Below are 25964 nucleotides of genomic sequence, written 5' to 3'. Positions count from 1 at the left end.
ATTGGCTCTTGGTATCTAGGCCACACCCCCCATGCCTCTTGAGGCCTTAAAAGGGCACAGAGCAGGAGTGTGGTCGCAGACTGCCCTAGACACAGCTTCTAGAGCAAGGTAGGAGTGAAGGCAAGCCCTGTTGGAGGAAGAAGAGTTCCTCGGCTGTGGAGAAGAAACCTCACCAGCATGATGTTCGGAAGACCAAACCGGGAAGATGAGTCACACAACACCTACAGCCTGTTTGGAGGTCCAGGTAGGGTCCCTCTTGGCTCAGCGGTTAAGAGCACTGACTGGTCTTCCTGAGGTCCTGAGTTCAAATCCCAGCAACCACATGGTGGCTTACAACCATCCGTAATGAGATTGGATGCCCTATTCTGGTGTGTCTGAATACAGCGACAGCGTACTCATAAATAAAATAAATAAATAAATCTTAAAAAAAAAAAAAAGAACCGAGGGAGGATGCTCTTGTACAACTTTGGAGGGAAGAACAAGAGGGCATGTGAAAGCCCAGAAAGTATTTCCACAAATTGCTCAACCTAACTACGGATCACTGCTCAGAGGCCATAGAGGCGGGGCTCCGTCGGGGAGTAAGGCCCAGCCAGCTCGGAACTACAGTTCCCAGAAGGCTTCGCGAGCCCAGGAGGGAAGCGGGGCCGCGGCAGGAAAGGCGCGAGCGAGCGGAGGCGGCGGCTGGTGCCCACCCCGGGGCTGTCTAGCTGGCAGCCGTCGGTGCCGCGGACTGATTCGGCTTAGCATCCTAGTGTTCCCGAGCGCCGGCCGCGGCGAGCGAGCACCTTCGCCCGCGGGCCCGGCCTGTGCCGGGATGTAGGGCGCGGGTCGCGGAGGCCGCGGGCGCGGCGTGGGCTTCGCGGAGGCCGCGCCGAGGATGGAGAGAGCGATGGAGCAGCTCAACCGTCTGACGCGCTCGCTGCGCCGCGCGCGCACCGTGGAGCTGCCCGAGGGTGAGACGCCGGGAGAACGCGCGCTGCACTTTTCTGAGGCTGGCGGCGGGTTGGGGGGGAGTCGGCGGGAGGCGCGGGGGCGCTGCCGGCGGGGGCGGGGGCGGGGATGGGCTGCCCCGTGGGGTTCGGTTCCAGCGGAAATGCCCGCGGGGACCGGCCCGCACCGGGGAAGGGTGCGGTGGCGCCTCGCAGGGGCGCGGGCTGGGGACGCGCTGGGTTTGCTTAAGCTTCAGAGTGAGGTAGGCGGGCTCGTACTTATTTTAAATACGGGGCGCAGCTGGGTTTTGGCAGTAGACAAAGGTTGTCAGCAGCCACCAGACAGGTATTTGTGAAGCTCGGTTGGTGTAGTAGGCATTCCTGCTGTAGGCTTGTCTGCCTCCATCATTTAGTCCTGCAGACCTGTGTTGAGTGGGCTGGGTGAGAAATGGGGGTGAATTCACACAGAGGGATAAAAGCTCTGTTCTGAACTTTTGGTTTGGAAAACTCCAAATAAAGGAGATGAGGCGGGGGTGGGGGCGTTGTTTGGTGCCTTGTGAAATCAGACGTTTTCGTGGTAGTGAGAGGTGGCAGTTATGTTTGTAACCGAGGCTGGCTGCAAACGTGAGAGCCTCCTGCCTCAGCCTTCCAAGAATTTGGATTCTAGGCATTCGCCTACCTTGCCCTGCTTAGTTTGCCCCACCCCATGCCAAACTAAGTTTTAGTTAGCTAAAGAGAGTGATGAAAAGAAATGTGGAGTTGGTGAATTTGGGGATACTTTTTTTTTTTTGGAAAAGTTTTATTCTTTATGATTCTAAGTAGGGAAAATTTGTGGCAACTGTTTCTCAAAAATATTTTTGTATTTGTTACTTTGCTAGAATGAAGCAATTAATTTAGAACAATCTTAGTTTCAGGAAGTAAACATCAGCTTCAACTTTTTCTCTATTTCCATCTGTGAATCTTTCACTAGGGGCTAGTCTCACGTATTTTCTGATGTCATCTATTGATGACAGTTGATGGAGACTATGTGCGTAGGTTATAGACATTGCTATTTTGTATTGGTAATGTGTATCCAGCGTTTTGCATAAATAAGGTATAAAAAGTTTTGATAATATTTCCTGGTTTTAAATATTCACATATTTTAATTGTAGAACAATTTGATAATAAAAATAAAGAAAAATTTGTCATTCCATTCCTAATAGTAAACAGTGTTAGCATTTTTACCTAACATATTTCAAACAGTGTCTTGTTTTGTGTTTAGAAAACACCATAAATATATTTAATGATTTGGCAGGACTTGGTAGGATGAATGAAAGAAAACTTGCTTTTTTAAATTTTAAATTTTTTTTATTGATTTTATGAGGAGCAGCTTTAAGTCCTTAAGACTTAGTCATCTGCTTCCTTAGGGTTTGTTTCTAGAAGACGAGCAGGATTTAATTACATAACCAACATTTAAAAGACTTTAATTACCAGTCTCTTAACCTGTTTTTTGGGAAGTTCTGGTCAGCAGTCTTGTGATCAGAGTCTTGAATATTACAATTAAAAATAAAGTGTTTCCTCTTGTTGCTAGGCAAAAATGGCACATTACTTACATCACTTTGATTACAAATCATTTGACTACAGTGAATTTGTTCATTTTGTTCTTTGAATTTATCTTTGTTTTGGTGAATCTTTTTGAATTCTCTTAGTTTGGCTCTTTTAGGTATATCATGTTCAGTGAATTCTAAAAATACAAATTATTGTGGTTGCATTTCAAGGCTGAACAGGGGCTGGTGAGATGGGTCTGTCTGTGAAGGGGCTTGCCCTCTCCCCAAACCTGGCTACCTGAGTTTGATCCCTAGACCTCAGGTAGAGACAGACAGAGAGAACGGACTCCACAGAGTAGTCCTCTGACCCCCACAAGCATGCTTTTGAACACACAGATAATAATAAAGACTGAACAGAAGTGCTAAGGTCTTTCTAAAACTAAGAAATCAATATTTTTTGCTTTGTTAGAATTTAATAGTCAATAAATATCTAATTATAACTAGAAAAAAATTGTTAAAGTATGTTTCTAATCAGCTTTTACCCTAAAATTAACTTTGCTGTATATCATGAATATGTATATCATGATATCATGTATATCATGAATATGTATATCATGATATACTGACTGGGATACTGGGAGGTCCCCTTATATTACTAGTGAGTGATGGAGAGTGTGTGGTTGAGTCATCCCATGCAGGGATAACAAAGTGTGACAGAAAATTCACAGAGGCAAAGAAATTAAGTTTGAGATACGGCTTCTCTGTGAGCTTTAGAAGGCTCATGTGTATTATGTACTATGGAGAAAACTAAATTTACATTGAAGGCAGGTTGTTTAATAGGCTAGAATTTGAGTGCATTTTAGCATATGTATTTGAATCATGGTCAGAATAACTACTGCCAGCCTTTAAAACAACGACGACACTACCACCACCAGCACCACCACCACCACCACCACCACCACCACATCTTTCCCCTTTTGTGGTCATTGTTGGAGCAGCAGTCAGATTGAAGTTCATTGTGATTTCTGACCAAAGCAGGAACTGTAAGAGGCATTTCAGTGTCCTTTTCACGTGTGGAGGAAGATATGTCTTTCCCACTTTGAAGAGCAGAAGTCTGATGATCTTTCTGTCTGTGCCCATTTGAAAGGATGGTGAGGGCCAGGCTGTATGAGGACATTACAGAGGCCAGCAGATTGGTAAAGTAATCTAGGTCTACAGGAGGGAAGATGTCACCTACATGGTGTAGTGAGGAAAGGCTAATGGCTCAGCTGCCTCTGGTCATTCACCTCAGCGAGGTGGAATCACTGGGTTCAGGCTGGACAAATGCTGGAGAAGAATCCTGGAACATAAAAGCAAATCCTGCAGGTAGTAAAGGAGAAGGACAAATCCAAGGAAGGAATGAGAGGGGAGGACTCTTGTCGTACAACTTTCTGATATACAAATACAAGGATGGAATGAGAAGGGAGTACTCTTTTGAACAACTTTCTTTCAAGACAGATTAAGAGAAAATATCGTAAGTTTGAAGAGGAAATGAACGGACAGTCTTTATACTCTTGTGTTGCGTAATTTAGTTCTAAAACCATATTAATAAAAGTGGCCAACCTATCTGATTTTCTCATCTCTTAGAAAGTGTTCTATTGATACTTTTCAGGGTATCTTTGTGAATGTGGAGAAGGAAGTAACTGAGAACAAATATACTTAGTGTAGTATTTCTTAGTCTCTTAAAAATTTTTAATTAGTTTATACGTATGGGTATTTTTGCCTAAATGTAAATGTTGTACACTTTAGTGATGGTGGAAGACAGAAGAGAGTGTCAGATGCTTTGGAACTAGAGTTAGCGACAGTGTGACCCACCATGTGGGTGCTGGGAATCGAGCACCATGTGGGTGCTGGGAATCGAGCCTGCAGACTCTGAAAGAGCAGCCATGTGGGTGCTGGGAATCGAGCCTGCAGACTCTGAAAGAGCAGCCATGTGGGTGCTGGGAATCGAGCCTGCAGACTCTGAAAGAGCAGCCCTTCGATAGTCTTATTTTAACATTACAGTTGTTATTTTTATTATCCTTACAGTTAATGTTTGTGATCTATTATCTGTCTGTCCATCTTTCCTTCCATCTATATCTATCTTGTTTTGAGAGACATAGGGTCACCAAATGTAGCCCCAGATGTCCTGAGACTCTGTGTAGACCAGGCTGACCTCGAACTTAGTGCTGGGTGAGATTAAAGGTGTGAGATACCATGTCTGGTTGTGATCTGTATCGTTAGAAGGTTGATGTGACTTAAAAATATAAGATCTGTGTCTAAACTTTAATATAAATAAAAGCTTTATAAATATAATTAATGCAAACCTTTTGATGCTCACTTAAGTTGTGTGCTTTAGTTTGTTTTGTTTTCTTGAGACAGAGTCATTGTAGTCTTGGCTGGCCTGGTACTCAAAAGTTGATTTCAAACTCAAGGCAAATCCTCTTGACTCAGCCTTCCAAATACTGAGATTGTAGGCGTGCTGTCGTGGTAGGCTTGTACTATCATGATTAAAACATTTAGATTCACATGTACAGGTATTACCTGTTTCTGACAGTTCATTATGAGGTGACTTAATTGGAATTATCATGGTTTAGAAGCTGCAAGTGGGTAGTGTGAGAAAGAGTGCCATGACGTCAGCAGTACTTAGGACAGTATTTTCAGTCCTGATGATGACCTGTTGGTACTTAGTAACAACAGTTCACTGAGGTACAATCAGCATTTTAAAGAAATGGATAAAGTGATTAGAGTATAGTGTATATATTAAGAAGAGAATTGTATTGCAGGCCCTTTGGTGTTGTGTAGAGAGGACCCTGGCTATTATGTAACATGTACTGTTGGGGCTCTGGAATCAGTCACTTAAATGCCAACATTACACAGGTGGCTTTTTAGGGGAGAGATAGGGACCATAGTGTCTATTTTATAAGGCAACTGTGATACTTTTGGTGGAGGCAGGAAGCTAGCTTTGGTTAAGGCCAGCCTGTTGAAATCCAGTCTCACCCACATCCCCCAAAAGAAAGATAATGATTATTAAAGTATTATTTTTGTAGTTGAAGATTTATATCTGCATGCTGAATTTGGGAATGTTGATTAATAACTCACAAATAGTAAAATAATGAAATGGTAATACATTTCTATATTCCTATATATGACTCAGTCCTTTATTTCTTCATATATATTTTAAAACATAATCATAATGCCATTATCAGCATCAATACAGTTAGCAGTCTTTTTTTTTTTTAATTGTTCTTAACCAGTACATGTTTATTTCTTTTCTCTCTCAAAAATGTGTGTTAGAGCTGGAGATCAAAGAGAAGCCACAGGGCTTCTCTCATGCTCTGTGAGCCGTCTCCCATGGCCAGCGTCTCAGCTCTTCAGATTGGTTTGTTGAAGTCAGTCTTCATGGTCAGCACATTATGATTACCTGATTCATCTCTCAAGATTTAATGTGTCAGGCCTGGTGTAGTGGTGCATGCCTTTAGTCCCAGCACTTGGGAGGTAAACACATAAGCATAACTCTGTGAATTTGCAGCCAGCCTTGTCTACATAGAGAGTTCCAAGATAGCCAGGGCTGTTACACAGAGAAACCCTATCACAAACAAACAAAAAACCTTAATGTCTCTAAAAACATCTAGAAATAGGTTGAACTCTGTTGCACAACCATGTGAATAGTGTTAATAGTAATGAGTTGTTTACTTGAAAATGGCTAATGTTGTATTTGTTTTTATCACAGAGAGAAAAATATGTATCAGAAACAAAAGGCAATTTTGGCTGTTTTAGTCTTATAGAGAATCCAGCTTTCCTTTCAGTATCTTGGACTACCATAGTACAGTTATCAATCTAAGAAATTACCATGTGCACAATGTCACTGTGAACTACCCCGCAGACTCTCTAGAGTTCAGCTTTCCCACTGCTGGTGCTTTAGCATGTACTCCAGGATGCTCCATCACAGTTGGTTGGCTTCTTTAGTCTCCCCAGTGCTTCTTCTGATCACTGTAAGGAGGGCTGCTTATGCATTTTGCAGTGTTGCTTGGTTTTGTCAGGTGTCTTCTGATGATCCCAGTGAGGTCACACACTTTGGGGAGTATGGCCTTTTCTGTGGGTTGTAGGAGTTATTTGTAATGATATTGCCTATTATCAGTCCATTAAAGTGCTAGGTGCTGGGGTATTTACTGTAAATTTATTCTTTTTCCATTGTAATTTTTGGGAGATATTTTGGTATAAGCCTCAATATTTTAAAGGCTAAGTAAAATTTCTAAAATAATATGATACCGTTAGTAATGTTAAAAAAAAAAGGAATAAGTTCAAAACACTGGCTGAAAACAACATAAATGCAATGTGGCATCTCAGACACTGACTGTGTGTGTGTACAGAGGCCACTGACTTCCGCCCTGTTTCTGTGAGCTAAGAGTATCCCATTGGACCTGGAGGGTAGACTGAATGGGTGGACAGCAAGCCTCTGCAACTGTCTGTATGTGGCAGTGCTGAGGGTTCTGGGTGCGCTCTTAGATGGGTGGGTGTTGGGGTTCGGAACTCAGAGCCTCCTCATGCCTGTGCAGCCGCTGTTTCCGCACGCAGAGACGTCTTCTCAGCCTGGTAGAGGTTGATTTTTACCGTTTGAGGCACATTGTTTGTACTTTTATCCAGAAACATATGAATATGTCTTAGGAATGTAAAGCAGGAAGTACATAGTTAAGGTTTCTTTTTGAGTAAAGATGTTCATCTGTCTGTCTATCTGTCTGTCTGACTGTCTGCTTTGTGTGACTATACGTGTTTGAGTGGCCGTGGGGGTCAGAAGAGGTCAGATCTGTGAGCTACCTGACGTGGGTACCAGGATCCAGATGCTGGGTCTTCCCTCTAGCATCAGGTGTTCTTTAGCCCTGAGACATCTTTCCATTCGTCCAGGTTTTATTTTTTTTTCCATTTTCACACGTATTTGGTTTTGTTTGTCCCTCCTCCTTCCCTCTCCAGTCCCCCATCTCCCTGCTGTTTATCCCAGCTAAGCCTATCCTTCGCCAGTGTTTTTCCTTTTGTTTTCATATGTATTTGTTCTTTTACCATCTCTACTTCTGTCTCTTAAAATACTCATTTCCCTCTTTTTTTTTAGGGGTGGGTGGGTGGGGGGAGGAGAAAAGGTGTTACACAGGCTGTCCTGGAACAGTGTGTAATAGTCCTCTTGCCTCCCCCTCTGGAGTACTGTGATTATGGATAGAGCCACCAAGCCTGACATATAGTTAAGATTTTAGAATTATTTTAGCACACACATATCTTTTAATACCCTAATATTTAAAACTGGGGTGTTAAAATTTCCTAAATTTCTTAAAAATTTCTCTAATTATGCTTAAACAATAAAACATGTCTAAAAAGCCCATTTTTTTTGGAATGAAAATGTCACTTGTTAAAGTTACAGGAGAGACTAGCTCTCCAATTTTGTCTTATACCCACAAGTTAAGTTTTTCTGTGGTAGTGTAGGAGGCATAAACAGCAAAGGAGATGAGAGAGTGTGGTGTCATGAAATTTGCAGTGTGTTTGGTGTTCTGCCTTGCAGGACCTCTTCACTGCCGTGTACAGCTGGAAACCTGTAATTGTTGATATCATCTATTGTAAAAGTAGGGGATACTTGACTTCTTTTTGTGTTTGTTACTCAGATAATGAGACTGCTGTTTACACACTCATGCCGATGGTGATGGCGGATCAGCACAGGTGAGGGGGCGCAGCTGCTTAGGTTTGTGCCATGCTGTTCTTTGCTGGTCTTTGAACAGTGTTGTATTGACTGTCTGTCGTTCTTCAGATAGAAAACTGTTGGAATTAGTAACTGTTGTTAAAGAGCTCTCACCTTGATTTACTATGTTTTAAAAATGTTGTTATTACTTATATATCATCAGCTCTTTATTTTTTTGGGGGGGTATAGGTCTGTTTCTGAACTCCTATCAAATTCAAAATTTGATGTCAATTATGCATTTGGACGTGTGAAGAGAAGCTTGCTTCACATTGCAGCAAAGTAAGCCTGAAATATTTGGTGTTAAACTCTGATCTAGAGTAAGGGTGGAAGCTTTGGATCAGCTGCCTTACAGCAGCTCTGGGGAAAGATGAGTTGCCAGCTAAGGGGGCTGGGTCCTGTTTAGCCCTTGATGTGCTGTGCTTCATAAATTGTTAGCCTTGATATGGAATTCATGTCTCATGTTCAGGTGCTTGATGATTGCTTTAGGTGAGGCTTAGCCGTTGTCTGGATATGTGTAGAGTGTGTATTCACGTCACCAACATCTGTGTTACCACTCTCAGGGATATGCATAGAGTGTGTATTCACCAACGTCTCTGTTAGCTTACCACTCTGAGATAGGTGTAGAGTGTGTATTCACCAACATCTCTGTTACCACTCTCAGGGATATGCGTAGAGTATGTAGTCACCAACGTTTCTGTTAGCTTACCACTCTCAGGGATATGTGTAGAGTGTGTATTCACCAACATCTCTGTTACCTTACCACTCTCAGGGATAAAAGGGGCCTGGTGGATGTCTGTGGACTCAGCATTTTATACTGCTTACCTAGGTGGGAGTGTGTTTTTACCCACAGCCCGGCACTGACTGATCCCAGGCTTCCTTTGAGGATTTAGGTGGCAGTGTTCACTAATTGTTCATGATTAACTAGCTCCCGGAAAGCCAGAAAGTCAAGAGTATTGTTTCTTTTCTTTCAGAAACTGATTGTTCATTTTACTTTATTTGAACTATTATTTTGAAGGTGGAGGGTAATTCATTTTTGTTATGAGTTAAGTGGTAGGTAAATTGGGACCTTAAAAAATAGTGCTTGATTTTTTAAAATCTTGTCTATATACTATGGCTGTCTGTTGCATGTATCTGATTGTCTTTTATATTGTTGTAGCTGTGGATCTGTGGAATGCTTGGTTCTTCTGTTAAAGAAAGGAGCAAACCCTAACTACCAAGATATTTCAGGCTGTACACCCCTTCATCTTGCTGCCAGAAACGGGTAGGCTTTGTTTTCATAATGGTGCATCGTCAGTCCTGGAAGTTTTCAAGGAACTCAGTCTTGATTTTTTTTTTTCTTTTCTTTCTAACGTTTATCTTGAGAAAAATTACAAAGATGTTGTGTGTATTTTTGTAACAATTTTTAGTCTTTTAAGGATATTTGTCTACTTTTCTCCTTAAAATTGGTCTCAGATAATTTTATTGAATTTGCAAATGATGATTGTACTTAATAATTTATTGAATTTTTCTGATAGTTTTCCTTTTGTAAATGAATATTTATTATTATTTGGATATAATGACAGTCTTATTTTATATTTTTTTGTTTCTTTTTCTGTTAATGTTTACATTCCTTGCCTTGCCATGTAATATAATATATAAACTATTGTTACATAATTATATATAATATATACTATTAATATTATATAAATAATATTAATATTAATTTAATAATAATATTAATTTAATATAATATTTATATTAATATTATATAAATATTATATTAAATTAAATATTTAATGTATAATATTTAATATATGGTAGTAGATAATATATTATGCTACACATTTATATAATATAATGTAAGCTACTTGTCTAGTTTATGTTATTAGTGGAGACAATTTATTAATATATTACACAGTTTCTAATTATTTGAGAGTGAATTGTATGACTAACGGTAGCTCCTAATACTATTGCTATTCTTCATTTTAGTTAGTTATTTATTGGCAGTGCTGGAGATTGTACACAATATGTAAATGTCTAGCCCCTACCTTGTTTCTCATTCAACTGTTGTCTTAGTTGCTTTTCTTGTTGCCCTTATAAAGTGCTCTGACAAAAGCAATTTAAGGGAGAAAGGGCTTATTTTATTCACAGCTGGGGTGGTAGAGGGGTCAGTTTATCTTGGTTTGAAAGTCAGGGTGCTGGGAGCTGGAAGAAGCTGATGACATCACATTCATAGGCAGGAAGCAGGAGCTCTGGGTGCTGCTGCTTCTCAGCTCAGCTCTCTTTCTCTACTTGGTTTGGCCAGGATTTCAATCAGGTATTGGTGTTGGCATGCCCACAGCAAGTGGTGAAATCAAGATAATCCCCCCAAAGGCATGGCCAGAGGAGTCTCAGGGGATTCACAATCACAGCTGTGTGAAAAGCTTCCTAAGTAAATGTGTTTAATGAAACAACCAAACCAACACAATACTAGTGTTTCCAAAATGTGAAAACTTAGAGATAGCATATTAGGTATATTTGTTTGCCTATTCCTGATAATTCTGGTCATTATTGATTAATATCATTGTTATTGTGTTATTTTAAGCCCTTCTGTGCTGCTTATGGTGTTTCTTGTCTTTTTCTGCCACATGTCTCAAGTGTTACATCTCTATGCCTTTGTCCTGTGTTTTGGTTAGACTGTTGTCAACTTGACCCAGCTGAAGTTATTTGGAGAGAGAACTTCACTTGAGAAATGCTTCACTCATACTGGCATGTAGGCAGGTCTATGGGACATTTTCTTGATTAATGATTGCTGTGGTAGATCCATCCTGCTGTTGGTAGTGTCACCCCCAGGACACATTGAAGTGGAAAGTTAAGGGTTCTTTGGACAGTCAGTTGTGTTGGATGGAGCAAGCATGTGAAGTGGTTTTCTGATGTGGACACAGGTGAAAGGCTAAGCAGACCCATGAAGAAACATTTTCTGAAGCAGACATAAGTGAAAGAATGTTCTGCTGACTCAAGCACCTGAAAGGACATGTGATGAAGGATTCTTCGCTAAAGACATACATGTATTGGTCTGCCTTATACTGCATAGTTGAGCTCCATTTGTCAGGACTCCATAAAGAGAAATGCACCAAAAAACTTGTGGTGGTGTGCCGTGTGCCGTGGCTTCTTGTTGCTTCAGCAGACTTGGGTTGATTGGTAGAGTGATGTCAGCTGTTACAGACACATGTGCTGAGGTGGTGAGGCAAGACCCATGGAGGGTACATGATGTTTGGAGGGAGTATCATGATGGAGGCTGAGGCTGAGCTTGGCTTGCTCTACAGTGCTTATTGCTCTCAAGTCCCCACTGACCTTTGCTGAGAGAGGCACAGCAACTGAGAACTTTTCCTGGCATTCTTGGTGGCCCTAGTGCCTCTTGCTGATAGTGCTGAGGCAGACGCCTGGCTGTCTCTGCTAGGTAGTGTCACTGATTCTTATTTGCTATCCTAACACTGCTGAGCTGGACTGCTGGTATAGTCATGAAGTGTTTGTGAGTGGATGTTCCTGCCGCTCCTGACCTGTGAACTGAACTGCTGATTTCCAGACAACACAGATAGGATCTGCTCCAAAGAACCTTCCTACATAGGTCCATTTCTCACCCAACCCTCCCATGGTATCCTTTCTTTTCCACCACCTCTGGTGGGTAGTGCGCTAGAAGGGAGGCTAAAGTGCTTAAGAACCATCGTTAAAAATAAGGTTTGAAAAAATTAAGTTATAGCAGATGGTCCTGGGTTGTATTAAGATATAAATGATACTAAAATAAACCATCATTTTGGTAGCATTCCCTATTCCAGGAGGATATTAATAAGTATATATCATTTGCTTATTAAGAAAATAAAAAAACATTTCAAATAAAGTTTAAAATGATAATCAGTTTTTGATCTAGTATTTGAGGACTTTAGGATTTGAAAATGTTTTTCAAAGATTGTAAATTTTCTCTGTATACTTTACTGTTGTGTGTCTTTTAATTAATCTTACAGATATTTTTATTTTCTGAACAGGCATTGTATGTAATTGAAGTGGTTACATACCTGAAATGGCTATGGAGATAAAATTATCCATTCCATTAGCTTGAGGCATATATATGTCGAACCAAGAAGATAGTGAACTATAATTATATCTAGGTGGGGTAGGAGAAAGCTGTGGTATTCGGGCTAAAGTCTCTTTGATTGCCCCACTTAATGAGTGAGCCAATTTAACCGTGCACTAATAAATAGCCACATACTGAGTAAGCAACTGTTTGAACATTAGGTATGTTGTTATGTGTCACATCTGAAGACATAACTATTAAGTTACTTTTTAGATACATTGATTATATTGGAAGGATAATGACAGATCTTTCTTGAATGGTTATATATCTTACAACGCTTTTGAACAGCTATAGAGGAAAGGACAGCTTGGTGCAGGAGAGGGATTAAAAAGTTCTTCTAGACACAGTATGTGAAGACCAAGGTGTCAAACTCAAAAGACAGAAGAGTATTGTTCTTTGAGAAAGACTGTTCAAGTACAGTGCTTCTGAAGTAAAGGCCTTTTAAGTAAAACATACAAAGTATTTTTGATCATTATTGTCAACAGTAATTGAAAATACATTAGCATTTTAAAGGTACAGAAGTAGGGCAGGTAATGTATAATTCATTTAGCAATCAGCAAGATGAAAAGGTGCAGACAATGTATTCTCTTCTTAGATGCCTTTCTTATGTCTACCAAGAATACTTGTGACATTCAGTACTTCAATATTTTATCTTTTATTGCTTATTGAATGGTTGCCTTGTACAATATGGAGGTCCTTACTAAGTGTTTGCTAAATGAGTCAAGTACTCAGTACTTCTGGAGCTCCTGGTATTTTAAAAATAGCTTTTTATGGGGCCTGCAAAGTGGCTCTCCAGGTAAAGGTGCCTATGATCAAGTCAGATGAGCTAAGTTCAATCCTTGACTCCTACCTGGTGGAAAGACAGTAGGACTCCTACAGGACTCCTCTGACTTTCAGAGACAGGCCATGGCCCACACACATGGTAAATAAAAATGTAATAAAGGAAAAAGAGGCCTTGAAGGAGGTTTCCTCCTTTAATAACCAGGCAGTGTGGTGCACACCTTTAATTCTAGCATTTGAGAGGTAGATCCCTGAGTTTTAGACCAGCCTGCTCTACAAAGCGAGTTCCAGAACAGCAAGGGGTACACAGAGAAACCTTGTCTCGAAACAAAACAAAACCAACAAAAAAAGTTTCTTTTTTTTTTTTTTTTTAAACTATAATGAAGTATGAAATCAGTACTGAAGTGTAAGTCTTGTAAGAATTTTGTCCTTTTGGCTGGTTTGGTTTCTTTTGCTTCTCTCAATTGTCCTTGTCAGATGGATAGTGTATATCTGTTGGCCTGTCCTATCAGGTGGACAGTGTGTATCTCTTGGCCTGTCCTATCAGGTGGACAGTGTGTATCTGTTGACCTGCTCTGTCAGTTGGACAGTGTATATCTGTTAGCTTCCGTATTGCTTATCACCATTTCTGCTATCTTGTATTGCCCTCTTTGTTCTCTTTCTTTCCTTCCTTCCTTCTCTCCCCCCCCCCCCCATTGAGATCCTGTCTCAGAGACTCAATCAATCCATCAAACAAACAAAAATGGTTTAAGATGATAAATTTTATGTTAGATACATTTTACCACATAATGTAATTTTAAAAATGTGAGTAGAGAGGGGTACATATATATGCAGTTTACCAATTGTCCCATTATGTATTTTGATCTCACTGGAGATGGAATCCAGAGTCCCAAACATGCTAAACAAGTGCTTTGTCACCATGTTATTCTCCCAACCTTGTTTGTGTTACAGTTTTTCTTAGTATTTTAAACATTTTACAATCAGCAAAGTAGAAATACAACATTGTGGTATTTGTTGTGTCTATTGCTAACCCATTAGATGTATATGTTTTTAAATCTCAAATGAAGCAATTCAATGGAATTGCTAATCCATTTAGTTAGCCAAAGCTAGACATTTCTAGTAATTTAATTTACTTAGCAACATTAAACATTCCTCAGCAATCTGAAGGATAAATTTGTCCCAATGAAATGGAAAACAAAAGAAAAGAAGAGAAAAGAAAAGTAAATGGATTGATTGTGTCCTTTCTTTAATCTGTTATTTAGGTCATAAAAACAGTTTTCTATTTTATTTCATAATAGTGTTTATATACTGGCGCTAGTTTGAAATTTTAGAGAGCACTATTATCTAATATTGATATCTGTACCTTAATGTTGGTTATATTTAGTATTTCAGTGAAATAGTTGCCATTGTACATTTCCTATTATAGTTATCTGTTACTGTCTTTTTTCTTTTCAGACAGAAGAAATGCATGAGTAAATTACTGGAGTACAGTGCGGATGTCAACATTTGTAATAATGAAGGCCTTACAGCAGTATGTGCTATCACTTTTATTTGAGATTAAAAAGATACTCTAGAAAAAATGGTCAGTGTGCAGATTATGATCCCAGTGTGTTTTCGAGTTACATCTGTAAAGTGCTTGTGAGGTGCTCAGCAAGTTTACTAAGAAAAGCCACGCCCATGCTCACCTCAGCTCTTCTTTAGGTTCATCATTTTCATTTAGTTTGAAGCCTTATTCTTCTTGATTTTGTCAGTGACTTTCAAGGGAGTTTTCCTGTTGAAGTGTATTACCAGCTGGGCTGGGGGTGGTGGCATGTGCCTTTAATCCAAGTACACAGGGACGGGGGGTGGGGGGGGGGTGGTGGTGGTGGAGGCGGGGCTGGGGGAAGGGGCAGCCTGGTCTACATAGTGAGTTCCAGGATAGCTAGGAGTGCATAGAGAAACCTGTCTCAAGAAACCAAATATAAACTAAAGGGAAACAGTGTTTCATACAAGAGTTAGTTTTCTTTCTTTTAAAGAACTGTTGTTCTGTCTATTGCAGGGAAATTGTATGCCTCTGTAGAAAGGGTCAAAGGTAACAAAGGGAGTGAGAACTCACTATTCCCTGTACTCAGATAACCACTATTAACATCTTTTCCTGTCACGGTTGCTTTATTGTATTCAAACTAGTAGTTTTAAAATCCATTTTGCTCCTACCACTTTCCATGCAAAACAAAGTCAATACACTTTTGATTTCCATATTGGGAAGTGGTATTGGGTACTGCTGAAGGGATTGTTAAAGAAAATCTCAAGATTTTAATTGAATAAGTAGATGAAATAGAGTGATTGATCACCGAGCAGCTGTTTTGAAGACCTAGCAGAAGGTGTTAAGAACAAGCAGAGCAGATGGAATTTGTTAACTTAACCTTCCTATGGCAACACTTGCAGATTCTTTTTGTTTTTTCATAGATAACCATCTCATTATATAGCCTTACCTTATCTAGGACTTTCTGTATAAGACTTTGCTGGCCTTGAACTCAGAGATCTGCTTGCCTTTGTTTCTCAAGTGCTGGGTTAAAAGTGTGTACCTTTGCCTGACATTTGTAGATTTTGAATCTTTTATTTTTGTGAATAAAGAAGAATATTGAATACCTACTTCTCAAACTGGTTTTCAAGACATTTTTAATTAAAATTTCTTTTGAATTTTGAAATAAGATTTTGTATAGTCCAGGCTAGCATTGAACCCATGACAGTTTCCTTGCCTCAACTCCTGAGTGCTGAGATTGCAAGTGTGTCTCACCATGCCATTTATTTTGCATATGGGGCATAAAGAACATTTCCCTGAGTTTTCAAATGTTCTGTTAGTGGCTTAGTATAGGATAGGCTCAATCATGATTATTATACGGTATCTGTAAGTCCTGTGTCAGTCCAGAGTCTGTATATATTAGTAGTATGATAGCATCTACTCTGTAAGGTAATCTTGCATTCAGAGTACAGAATGCATAGAGATTTGGGATGTACAAGAGTTATAAAACCTTAGAATAGACACAGATCTTTCTTTAGTACAGCAAGTTGAGGCAGAATAACATGTTCACTGCTGTCTTAGTCAGGGTTTCTATTGCACAGACATCATGACCAAGAAGCAAGTTGGGGAAGAAAGGGTTTATTCAGCTTACACTTCCGCATTGCTGTTTATTACCAAAGGAAGTCAGGACTGGAACTCACACAGGACAGGAAGCAGGAGCTGCTGCAGAGGCCATGAAGAGGTGTTACTGACTTGCTTCCTCTGCCTTGCTCAGCTTGCTTTCTTATAGAACCCAAGACTACCAGCCCAGGGATGGCACCACCCACAATGGGCCCCTCCCACCCTTGATCACTAATTGAGAAAATGTCTTACCGCTGGATCTCATGGAGGCATTTCCTCAACTGAAGCTCCAATCTCTGTGATAACTCCAGCTGTGTCAAGTTGACACATAAAACCAGCCAGTTCAATTGTGGTCATATTTTAATTGCATAGTTTTGTATCTGGCAACTTATCTTCATTCCTGAGCTTCAAGGGAGATAGAGTAGAAAATATTTTAACATCTTTTATTTTAAAAAAAATTAGTGATTTTGCAAGACCTCTGTGTGGGCTCTTGGCCTTCTTCCCCTTAAGTTCCCCACTTCAAGCGTCTGGTCTTCTTAGGAAATGCCTTTTAGGTTTTTTTTTTTTTTAATAGTTAAATGCCTCTGTAATTGAATATTACATGGTAGCAATCTTTCTGGTTTTAGATGTGACCACATTACATTTTGGAACTGAATCTATTCCTTTTTTTACTGTCTTTCCACTTGTTTCTTCATGTATAAGAACAGTTCTCATGTCTGTCTAATATAGTCATTGTCATTTTAGTTAACTTTTCAAAATCTAGTTTTAATTGAGTATGATTCATATCTAATAATTACCTATGAAATCCTGAGGTAATTGTAGACTATAGACTTGCAGTAGGTAATATGCAGAAATCCTTTGCACATTTTCCAAGTTTTCGTAAGCATTTTATAAAACTATAGTATGATCCTGCAACCAGGCTGTGGATACAGTTCATCTCTGTGGGATTTCTCCAGTTTTATTTACACGCCTGTTGGTAGGAATTAAATTCTGTGCACTATCAATAACCTGTGTGTTTATGTGGTTACCACCACGGTCATAGTTTGCAGATTTCCAGTACTACAAAAAGCTCTTGCCATCGCCTTCATGGGCCACACTCCACCTTTGGCAGCCATTCTCTCCATTTCTAAATTCTGTCATTTCAAGGATGTTAATTAGACAGATTCTACTATACTGCAGTCTTCATACCTGGCTTCTTCTGTGCTTGTTCCCTGGAGATTCATCTGGGTTGTGTATATCAAGAGTTTTTTCCTTTATAATGGTGGATGGAATCTCATGGTACGTATGTGCCCTTCAGCCTTCTCACCTGTTAAGACATTTGAGTCCTCTGAGTTTTGAGCTGTTATGAATAGAGCTAATATAAACATATATGGTAAGGTATGCATTTTGTCTCCTTAGGATAATAAATACTTGGGAATGCAGTTGCTGTGTTTTGTGCTTGCTTTTAAAGCATACTACCTAACCATTGCCTGTAGAGGTCATGTCATTGCCTGCATTGAGTATCTTTTCATAAGCGTATTTCCTGTGGACTTTACACTTGCCCCTTCTTGGTATTTGTAAGATAGGGTTTCTCTGTGTGGTCCTGGCTGTCCTGGAATTCTCTGCAAACCAGTTTGGACTTGAACTTTGAGATCCACCTGCCTCTTCCTCTTGAGTTCTAGGACTAAAGCAATGTGCCACCATGTGAAATGAAATGCCAGTTCATATGTGACTTAGTTGGGTTTTTCTTTCTGTGAAGAGACACTGTGACCATGGCAGCTCTTATAAGGAAACCATTTAATTGGGGCTGGCTTATAGTTCCAGATGTTAATCCATAATCATAGCAGGATGTGGCCATGTGCAGGCGGACATGGTGCTAGAGACGCAGGAACTGAGACTTCTACATCTTGATCCACAAGCAGCAGGAGACTATGCCACACTAAGCATAGCTTGAGCATATGAGACCTCAAAGCCAAACCCCACAGTGACACACTTCTCCAGCAAGGTCACACTACTCCTACAAGACCACACCCTGTAATAGTGCCACTCTCTGTGGGCCTATGGGAATTACAGTGATGTTAATTACATTCAAACAACCACAGTATTCTTTGTCCAGTTACTAATTTTTAAACTATCAATGTTAAAGAATGCTTTATTGGTTTATTTATTTTATTTTTATTATTTTATATGTATGGGTCTTTTGCTTGCTTATATGCATGAATACCATGTACAATCAAGTCCCACTGAGGTCAGAAGAGGGCACTGAATCCTTAGGACCTGAAGTTAGAGACAGTTGTGAGCTGCCATGTAGGTGCTGGGAATCAAACCTGGGACCTCTGGAAGAGCATCAAGTGCTCTTAAGTCTGAGCCATCTCTCCAGCCCTGAGAGTAGTGCTTTATTATATACTTCATTTGCAAGTATTTTCTCCAAATCTTTGGTTTGTCTTTCCAAATACTTAATAGGGTCGTCTTTTAGAGACAGTCTCATTATGTAGTTTAGGCTGCTCCAAAACTCAAAATATTCCTGCTTCAACCTCCCAGGTGCTGAGATGACAGGTGTGTGACATGAGGCTGGGCTACCAGGATGATATGAAGAGTAAAAAGTCTTAATTTTGACATGTTTTCCAATTTATACAGCATATTTTTCTTTTTAGGAACTTGCTGCCTAGCCCTAGGTATTGAAAGTTTTTTTTTTGTTCTCTCTGAAAGTATTAATAGTTTTAATTTTTTACATTTCCAGTTTCATTTAGTATTTTTATGAGTTGTGATACTTAGTTTGCTGCTCACTATTTTTGCCTGTGAGTGAATGTTCAGTTCTACTAGAATCATTTGTTGAAAGGTTATAATCTGTCTGTAATCGATATATATATTTGTAGCTAGAGGTGGTGGCACATGCCTTTAATCCTAGCACTCAGGAGGCAGAGGTGAGTGGATGTCTGAGTTCAAGGCCAGCCTGGTCTACAGAGTTCCAGGACAGTCAGGTCTACAGAGAGGAACCTTGTCTTAAACAAACAAAATATATGTATCTATTCCTTCATGAACTTAGTTTTGCATCTTCCTCAAAAAATGAGCTGGATATGTTTGTGTGATCCTCTTCTAGAAACGAGCTGGGCATGTTTGAGTTGACTTCTTCTGGGCTTTTTATTCATTCTGTTGATGTTCTTCTAGGCTTCTTATTTGTTCTGTTGTTTCCCTGTGCTTCTTATCACTCAGGTTTGATTATTGTAGTAGGTATGTAGTACGTCTTGATATCAGAAGATTAATTCCCCCCATCTTATGTTTTCTTTATGAAGACTGCGTTAGTTATTCTGGTTTGTGCCTGGAGAAGTACTTGCTGGGATATTGATTGGAATTCTTGTGCTCACTCATGTAGGTCTTTGATTTTTCTCATTAGCATTTCATACTGCTTAGCAAGGGACTTTTCGTACTCTGTTAAGCACATAGCATTTCTTGTCTTTCATTTTCATCAGGGCAGTTCTAAGTGCTACTGGTTTGTTTGTTTATTTTTTACTTTGAATTTGTGCAAAAATTATAAAAAATATTTTTGTGTGTGCATGCACACATATATCTGAATTATATGTGTGGGAGTATAGGCACACACATGTACCATGGCATGTATGTCAGAGAACAGTTTTTGGGACTTGGTTTCTGCCCTGTACCTTTTGAGGCTGTGCCTTTCTTGTTTCTCCTGCTTTGGAGCATGCGCCAAGGTAGCTTGCCTGTGAGCCTCCAGATTTGTTGTCTCTGCCTCCCATTTTTTCCTAGGAGTGCTAGAATTATAAATGTGTACTGCCACATTTGTCTTTTTGTGGACCAAACTCATGATCTTGAGCTGTCACAGCAAATATTTTCACTCTTCCCTTGATTTCTGCAAATATTGTGTGTGTGTGTCTGTTATTATATCTAAACCTTCCCGAACTCTTAATAGTTTTTTCTTATGAATTCAGTGACATTTCCTACATAAATAATGTAATCTGTAAGTATAGATAATTTTCTTTTCAAATCTCAAATTTTATTTTATTTTTATGACGTCTTATTAATTTGATGCTGTTTGTTATCACTAGCTGGTCTTTGTGACTTTGCGGGTTCCTCTTTTTCCTACCCTTTATCCCCTAAGATTTACTTCCTAACAGACAGGAGAGAAAGAAGGATAGAAGATAGAAGGTAGACATACAAAGATCCCCGAATGTAATTTCTTTCTCAACTGTTCCTCCCAGTTTCCAGCTCAGCCCCTTCAGATGTTTCCCTGAGCCATTTCTCCCTCAGTCCCCCAACAGTCTGCTCAAACAGTCCCTTCTCCCATTTTTCCCAGAACTAACCTCTCCAAACTATAAGAACTGTTCTAACCTATCTGCTCAGCTTGGCTTCTCCTGGTTCAGCTGTCTCTGAACAATGTCTTCTGCACTGACTGACTTCTCATGCTATTAGCCTAATTCACTTCTAGCTGATTTCTCTTATCACTAGACCACCTCAGCTGGCTTAAAAAATGCTGTTCCCAGTAATCCAAGAGGCAACCAACACCGAAGGTCATAGGGTCAAGCAGTTCTATCAGCTAAGGATTTTCTTTTTGTTGTTGTTGTTTGTTTTTCGAGACAGAGTGTAGCAGCCCTGGCTGTCCTGAAACTCACTCTGTAGACCAGGCTGGCCTCAAACTCAAGAAATCCGCCTGCCTCTGCCTCCCAAGTGCTGGGATTAAAGGTGTGCGCCACCACCACCCCAGCTAAGGATTCTTAAAGGACTAGTTGGTGAGCAACTGGGGAATCTTTTAAAGGACCAGGCACACAAGATTAATCACACAATGGTTATTCATCCATTTATCTGCCTTTTTATTTATTTTTGAGACAGTCTCTCAGTAAAAGTCTCAGACTTTTGACTACTTTGTGAGTTCTTTTTTCTTACATCTTAATCCCAACTCTTCTTTTCTCCTTTAACCTCCTCATGGGGAGAGAAAGAAGGATAGAGGGGGTGCGAGAGACAAAGAAACCCATGAATAAAGTCAGAGATGGGAAAGGGGGTAACAATATCCTTAGACTGCTTCCTGCTAACTAGCATCATTCAGTTCCATGGGACAAGTTTGATGTTTGCCATCAGGATAGCTTCTTTTTGTCTCTTTGCTGACAAACTATAACCAAGAGCATCCAACCATCAACTGACCATCCAGCCCTGACTCTCGGGGTTCTAGCATTTATATATCCTCTGAAAAGTCCCAAATGTCACACACTTGCAGGACTACCTGTCTTGGTGTGCTCCTCCGTGAGGAATACCTCTACTGCTTCTCACTGTACTCTGCTGTCTATATTTCTTTGTGTATGGTTGACATGATGGTACCATTCCTGGCTAGGTAGTTCTGGGCTGTATATACAATGTAGGTGAGCAAGCCAGGGGAAGCAGTAAGCAATATTCTTCCATGGTCTGTGCTTGAGTTCCTACCTCCAGGTTTCTGCCTGGGTATGTGTCCTGACTTCCTTTAGTGATGGACTGTGATATAGAACTGCAAATAAACCCTGTCCATTTCAGGTTATTTTAGGTAGGTATTTTATTACAGCAACAGAGAAGCATTTTGAGACATGTTTTCTCTGTATAGCTTTGGCTGTCTTGAAACTTGTTTTGTAGACCAGTTATTAGACTGCCTCTGCTATTCCAGTGCTGAGATGTAAGGTGTGTTTCTGACATTGGGATTCTTGTCATTTAGGCTAGACTCAGGTGTACTGTGCAGCTAAGGTTGGCCTTAAATCTGCCTGTTCCTACTTACCAGGTGCTAGGATTACAGGTTTGTTCTGCTCAGCTTCCTCGTTTGTTCCTAGTTGGAAATTTCTAATATTATCTTTTAGTGGTATAGGTTTTTGTGTTTCTTTTAAAAATTGTTACATGTTTTATTATTCATGTAGGATATATTTGCTATTTATAGCTCCAAGAACTGTGTTGTTTTATTTATGTATGCATTTGCTTCTGGGGAACTAAGAATACTAACCTATTTTCTCTAGCAATAAGCTGTTAGAGGCCAGTGCCATCTAAGAAGCAGAGTATCTGGTGACCTAGCCTAGGATACTTACTGTATCGAGTCCTTCAGTTTTTATAATATATGGTGGTATAGCCAACGTATTGGTGCATGTATTTTTCTCACTTAAAAGCAAGGAAAAGCTACTACAGTATCTTTAGTTTGAATGTTGTGCTCAGTAGAGAAATAGCACTCTTCCTATACTAACGTTCAGTGAAACTGCCTTGCACAAATGCTAACAAACAAATGGCTTTGCAGATACACTGGCTGGCTGTGAACGGGAGGACAGAGCTGCTCCACGACCTCGTGCAGCACGTCACGGATGTGGATGTGGAGGATGCGATGGGGCAGACAGCGTTACACGTAGCCTGCCAGAACGGGCACAAAACGGTAAATCCCTTCATGAAGGTGTTAAGGGAGGGAGTGCATGTGCTGTTTTAAAAATGTTTGAATTCATGAGAGTGTGTTCATTTTGCATATTTGGGAACATGGCTGCATTATAGCAAAATACTATTTTCTATCTTGTATGGACTTCTGATTAACATTCTATCTGGGCAGAGGAATAGTAAATAGTGCTTTTGCCTTTGTTCAAAATAGTTATAATTTTGATGTTATTTCTGATTCTAGTTTAAATAGCTGATTACTAAATTTTTTTAAATTAGTGTGTCTTTACATGTGTTTTAAGCAATTATGTTTAATCTCAGTTTTAACAAGTACCAAAACATTTTTTATTATTAATTATCAATTATATAATTAGTGTGTAAGGTGAATATTGATACTGCTTTTTAATACTTTCAGTTGGATTATCATAGTTCTGTTTTCTCCACATGATGGAAATAGCTTTCTGTTGGCACATTTGTTTTGCTGTTTATTTGGGTTCTTATTCTTCTGCCTCCCTTCCAACCCTTATTCCACCCTAATCCCAGCCCCACAACACTAGGTAGGAGAGAAAGAAGGTTAGAGGGAAAAGGGGTCTTAGATTTCTGTCAGCCAACAAAATAGACTACTTCCTGCTGATTAAGAGAGTTAGGTTCCTTGGGGCAAGTCCAGTCTCTGTCTTCAGGATATCTCCACTTCCTCTGTCAAACTGTAACAGTAGCAACCAGGAGCTGCAGGGCATCAACCTTCATAGGTCCTCTCGGGGTTCTCTCATTTATACTCTCTCTAGAGTCCCCAGAATTTAACTATCCGCAGCTGGCAAAAATCACATCCCTGCTAGTGACCTAGTGCATGAGCCAAGTCATGTTCACCTGCTGTGACAAGCAGCCTTTTATCCCACACTTGAGATTAAAACTAAATCATTTTGTACAACATTACTGGGTTTTTAAAGGAACCAAAGTTGTCAGTACTTTGTTAGATTTCTGTAAGCCCGTATTTGTCCTGTGATGTTATGTACCTGTCACTGTCATGTAGACAGTTAACTGGTGACAGCCTTTTTATTGGGAGACTGCTACCTTGTATACAGACGGAGAGCGTAAGGTTTTAGATTGACTTTCTGATTTACTGTATTTCCTTTTCTGTTTATGGTGGTTTTTCTTAACCTTGATGACAGAATATAATCTCTTTATTTGCTAACTAACCATAACAATACCAAAATTAGCTGAAAACCAAAGTCATTACGAGTAACAAAAAGGTGTCTATTTGTCCATCTGCTTATAGGTGCATACTTTTATTTATTTTATTTTTTGATACAGGGACTCACTATGGAATTTACAAATAAATATATATTCTTGCCTCTTTGACAAGAAATACTTTTTCAGATTCATACTACTTTTCTAAAAGATAAAAGAATTGGAAAATAAGTTCTTTCTTTTCATGATTAAGAATTTGGGCTGGGGTTGAGGAGTTGGCTCAGAGGACAGGCACAAAGCCTTGGATTTGGTTCTTAGCTCCAAACGAGGCAAAAAAAAAAAAATTGGGTCTACTTTATTATGGTTGCCTAAGTAGCTGTTCTACTAGTGCTATTGACATGTCTCTATCTGGTAGAAGAAAGTGCTTGGAGACAAGGCATTGTGTTGGTTGCTTTTGTTGTTTGTTCTTTTGTTAGGAATTGATAGTGAGACTCTTGTCCACACACAAACACAATTCACTGAGGTATTTTTGGCCAAGAACAGAAATTACTTTTTGGTAACATGTTTTTTCTTGTTATCTTTAAGATTATAAATGTGCAGAAGGGCCATAAATGATAGCTTGGATAAACTTGGATTCCGAGATCTCGTGAGTGGCAGTCTCAGTGTACATGTTAGGTTACATAGAGGGTCAAACTCCAAACTATAACTTACTTCAAAATAAATTCTACTTTTAAAAGAGTAAATTTTAATCCCTAAATTCATATAACCTAATATGTGATGCTTCCCAAGCATTATAAAACTTCAGTTGAACACTTGTTTGGATAGATTTATATTCCTGAAACGTGAAGACAGTTATGTGATTCTGCTGTTGTACGGATGCACTTACAGACCTGCTAGGAGTAATGGCCATTTATGTACTACTGGTTCTCTTGGTATCTTAAGCTGACTTCAAGCTTTTCCTCTAGAGTTACCTACACACATGTAAAACATTAATACAGTTGTACCTTGGGGCATATAGGTAAGCAGACAGATGTTTCAGCATATATTTTTATGTTCAGAGTGATTTTATTCCAGTGCTTCTGGAAAATGTGACCAGAAGATAAAAATTCCTCCTGATCCTTGTTTTTCTTTTTTTCTTTTTTTTTTTTTGAGACAGGGTTTCTCTGTGTAGCAGCCCTGGCTGTCTTGGAACTCACTCTGTAGACCAGGCTGGCCTCGAACTCAGAAATCCGCCTGCCTCTGCCTCCCAAGTGCTGGGATTAAAGACATGCGCCACCACCGCCCTGTGATCCTTGTTTTTCTAACACCACTGAATAATAATGATTTTTGTTGGCTATCACATAACGGGTCAAACAGTCCAGAGGTGTAAGAGGTTAGGCTTGTAAGGAAGCTATGTAAGTCATCACTCAGCGTGGAGCTGGCTTATAAGTTACTCTTGTTTGCTGCAATTCGTCACTAGAACTATTTAATAAAAACGGATGTTTCTGCTGTGTGGTGGTGGCTCACACCTTTAATCCCAACACTTGGGAGGCAGAGGCAATTGTTGGGGTCCAGGAGTCACCCCACAAACCACACATATACTGATTTTAGACAGGGATAGTTTATTTAGCATTCCCCCCAGGACTGACTGATCAGGGCCACAGACCAGACTGTGACCATGAGTCAAAATCCTGCAGAGCTTTAAAGCCTGAAATTGACAAACATCTGTGCCAAGTTAGTCCACCACTCAGGATTTAGGAATAGAAACTTCCTTATGAACATGGTTTTGTGGTACATTTATCCTGTTCACATTGGATGGAGTATTGCTGTGGCAAGGCACTTGCCTTGTGTAACATTCATGTCTTGTCTAACGTTCATGTCTTAACTTGCCAACCAGGATGTCAGTTACCCAGGTTTATAACCTTTTTGCCATGTAGGAAGTCAATTCCCAGGGAGGCCTTGGGAACTTAAAACTTTACTTCACCTCTACTCAAAATGGAAGTCTTATTCCAAGTGGCTTCTTATATTGGTGCAGGTGTTTTTCTTAAGTTGGGGTCTATCCTAGGACCAGCTTATAAAAGCACATTAAAAGCTCATATGCAGACATGGGAAGTGCTGCTGGGTGGTTAGTTCGGGTCCAGGCTTATTGTGGTTAACTATACAAAGCAGTTCTAACTGACCTCTTGTGGTAGGTTTCCAAGAGCATCAAAGCACAGAACTTAACAGAATATGCAATCAATCCAGTCATGAG

At 39.8% G+C, this 25964-nt stretch overlaps 1 protein-coding gene across 3 annotated transcripts in view; it reads left to right on the top strand.

Annotated features, from left to right (window-relative positions):
* The first annotated feature begins 623 nt into the window (after window positions 1-623).
* Window positions 624-25964, top strand: part of Hace1 (HECT domain and ankyrin repeat containing E3 ubiquitin protein ligase 1) — a 106201-nt gene continuing 80860 nt past the window's right edge. Inside the window, exons 1-6 of one of the 3 annotated variants that reach the window (XM_028775807.1) lie at window positions 624-953; window positions 8122-8176; window positions 8385-8474; window positions 9352-9456; window positions 14521-14596; window positions 22422-22553. In XM_028775807.1, the coding sequence (XP_028631640.1) occupies window positions 878-953; window positions 8122-8176; window positions 8385-8474; window positions 9352-9456; window positions 14521-14596; window positions 22422-22553 (534 nt within the window). In that variant the 5' untranslated portion in view covers window positions 624-877. Of the gene's footprint in view, window positions 954-8118; window positions 8177-8384; window positions 8475-9351; window positions 9457-14520; window positions 14597-22421; window positions 22554-25964 lie in introns of those variants that run through there. The other 2 variants (XM_028775808.1, XM_028775809.1) reach the window with 2 other exon arrangements.

This window comes from Grammomys surdaster, unplaced genomic scaffold (genome assembly GCF_004785775.1).
Source record: "Grammomys surdaster isolate TR1022 unplaced genomic scaffold, NIH_TR_1.0 261, whole genome shotgun sequence".
Classification (NCBI taxonomy): Eukaryota; Metazoa; Chordata; class Mammalia; order Rodentia; family Muridae; genus Grammomys; species Grammomys surdaster.
Note: the sequence above shows the minus strand (reverse complement) of the source record. Positions and strands in the feature narration are given on the sequence as shown.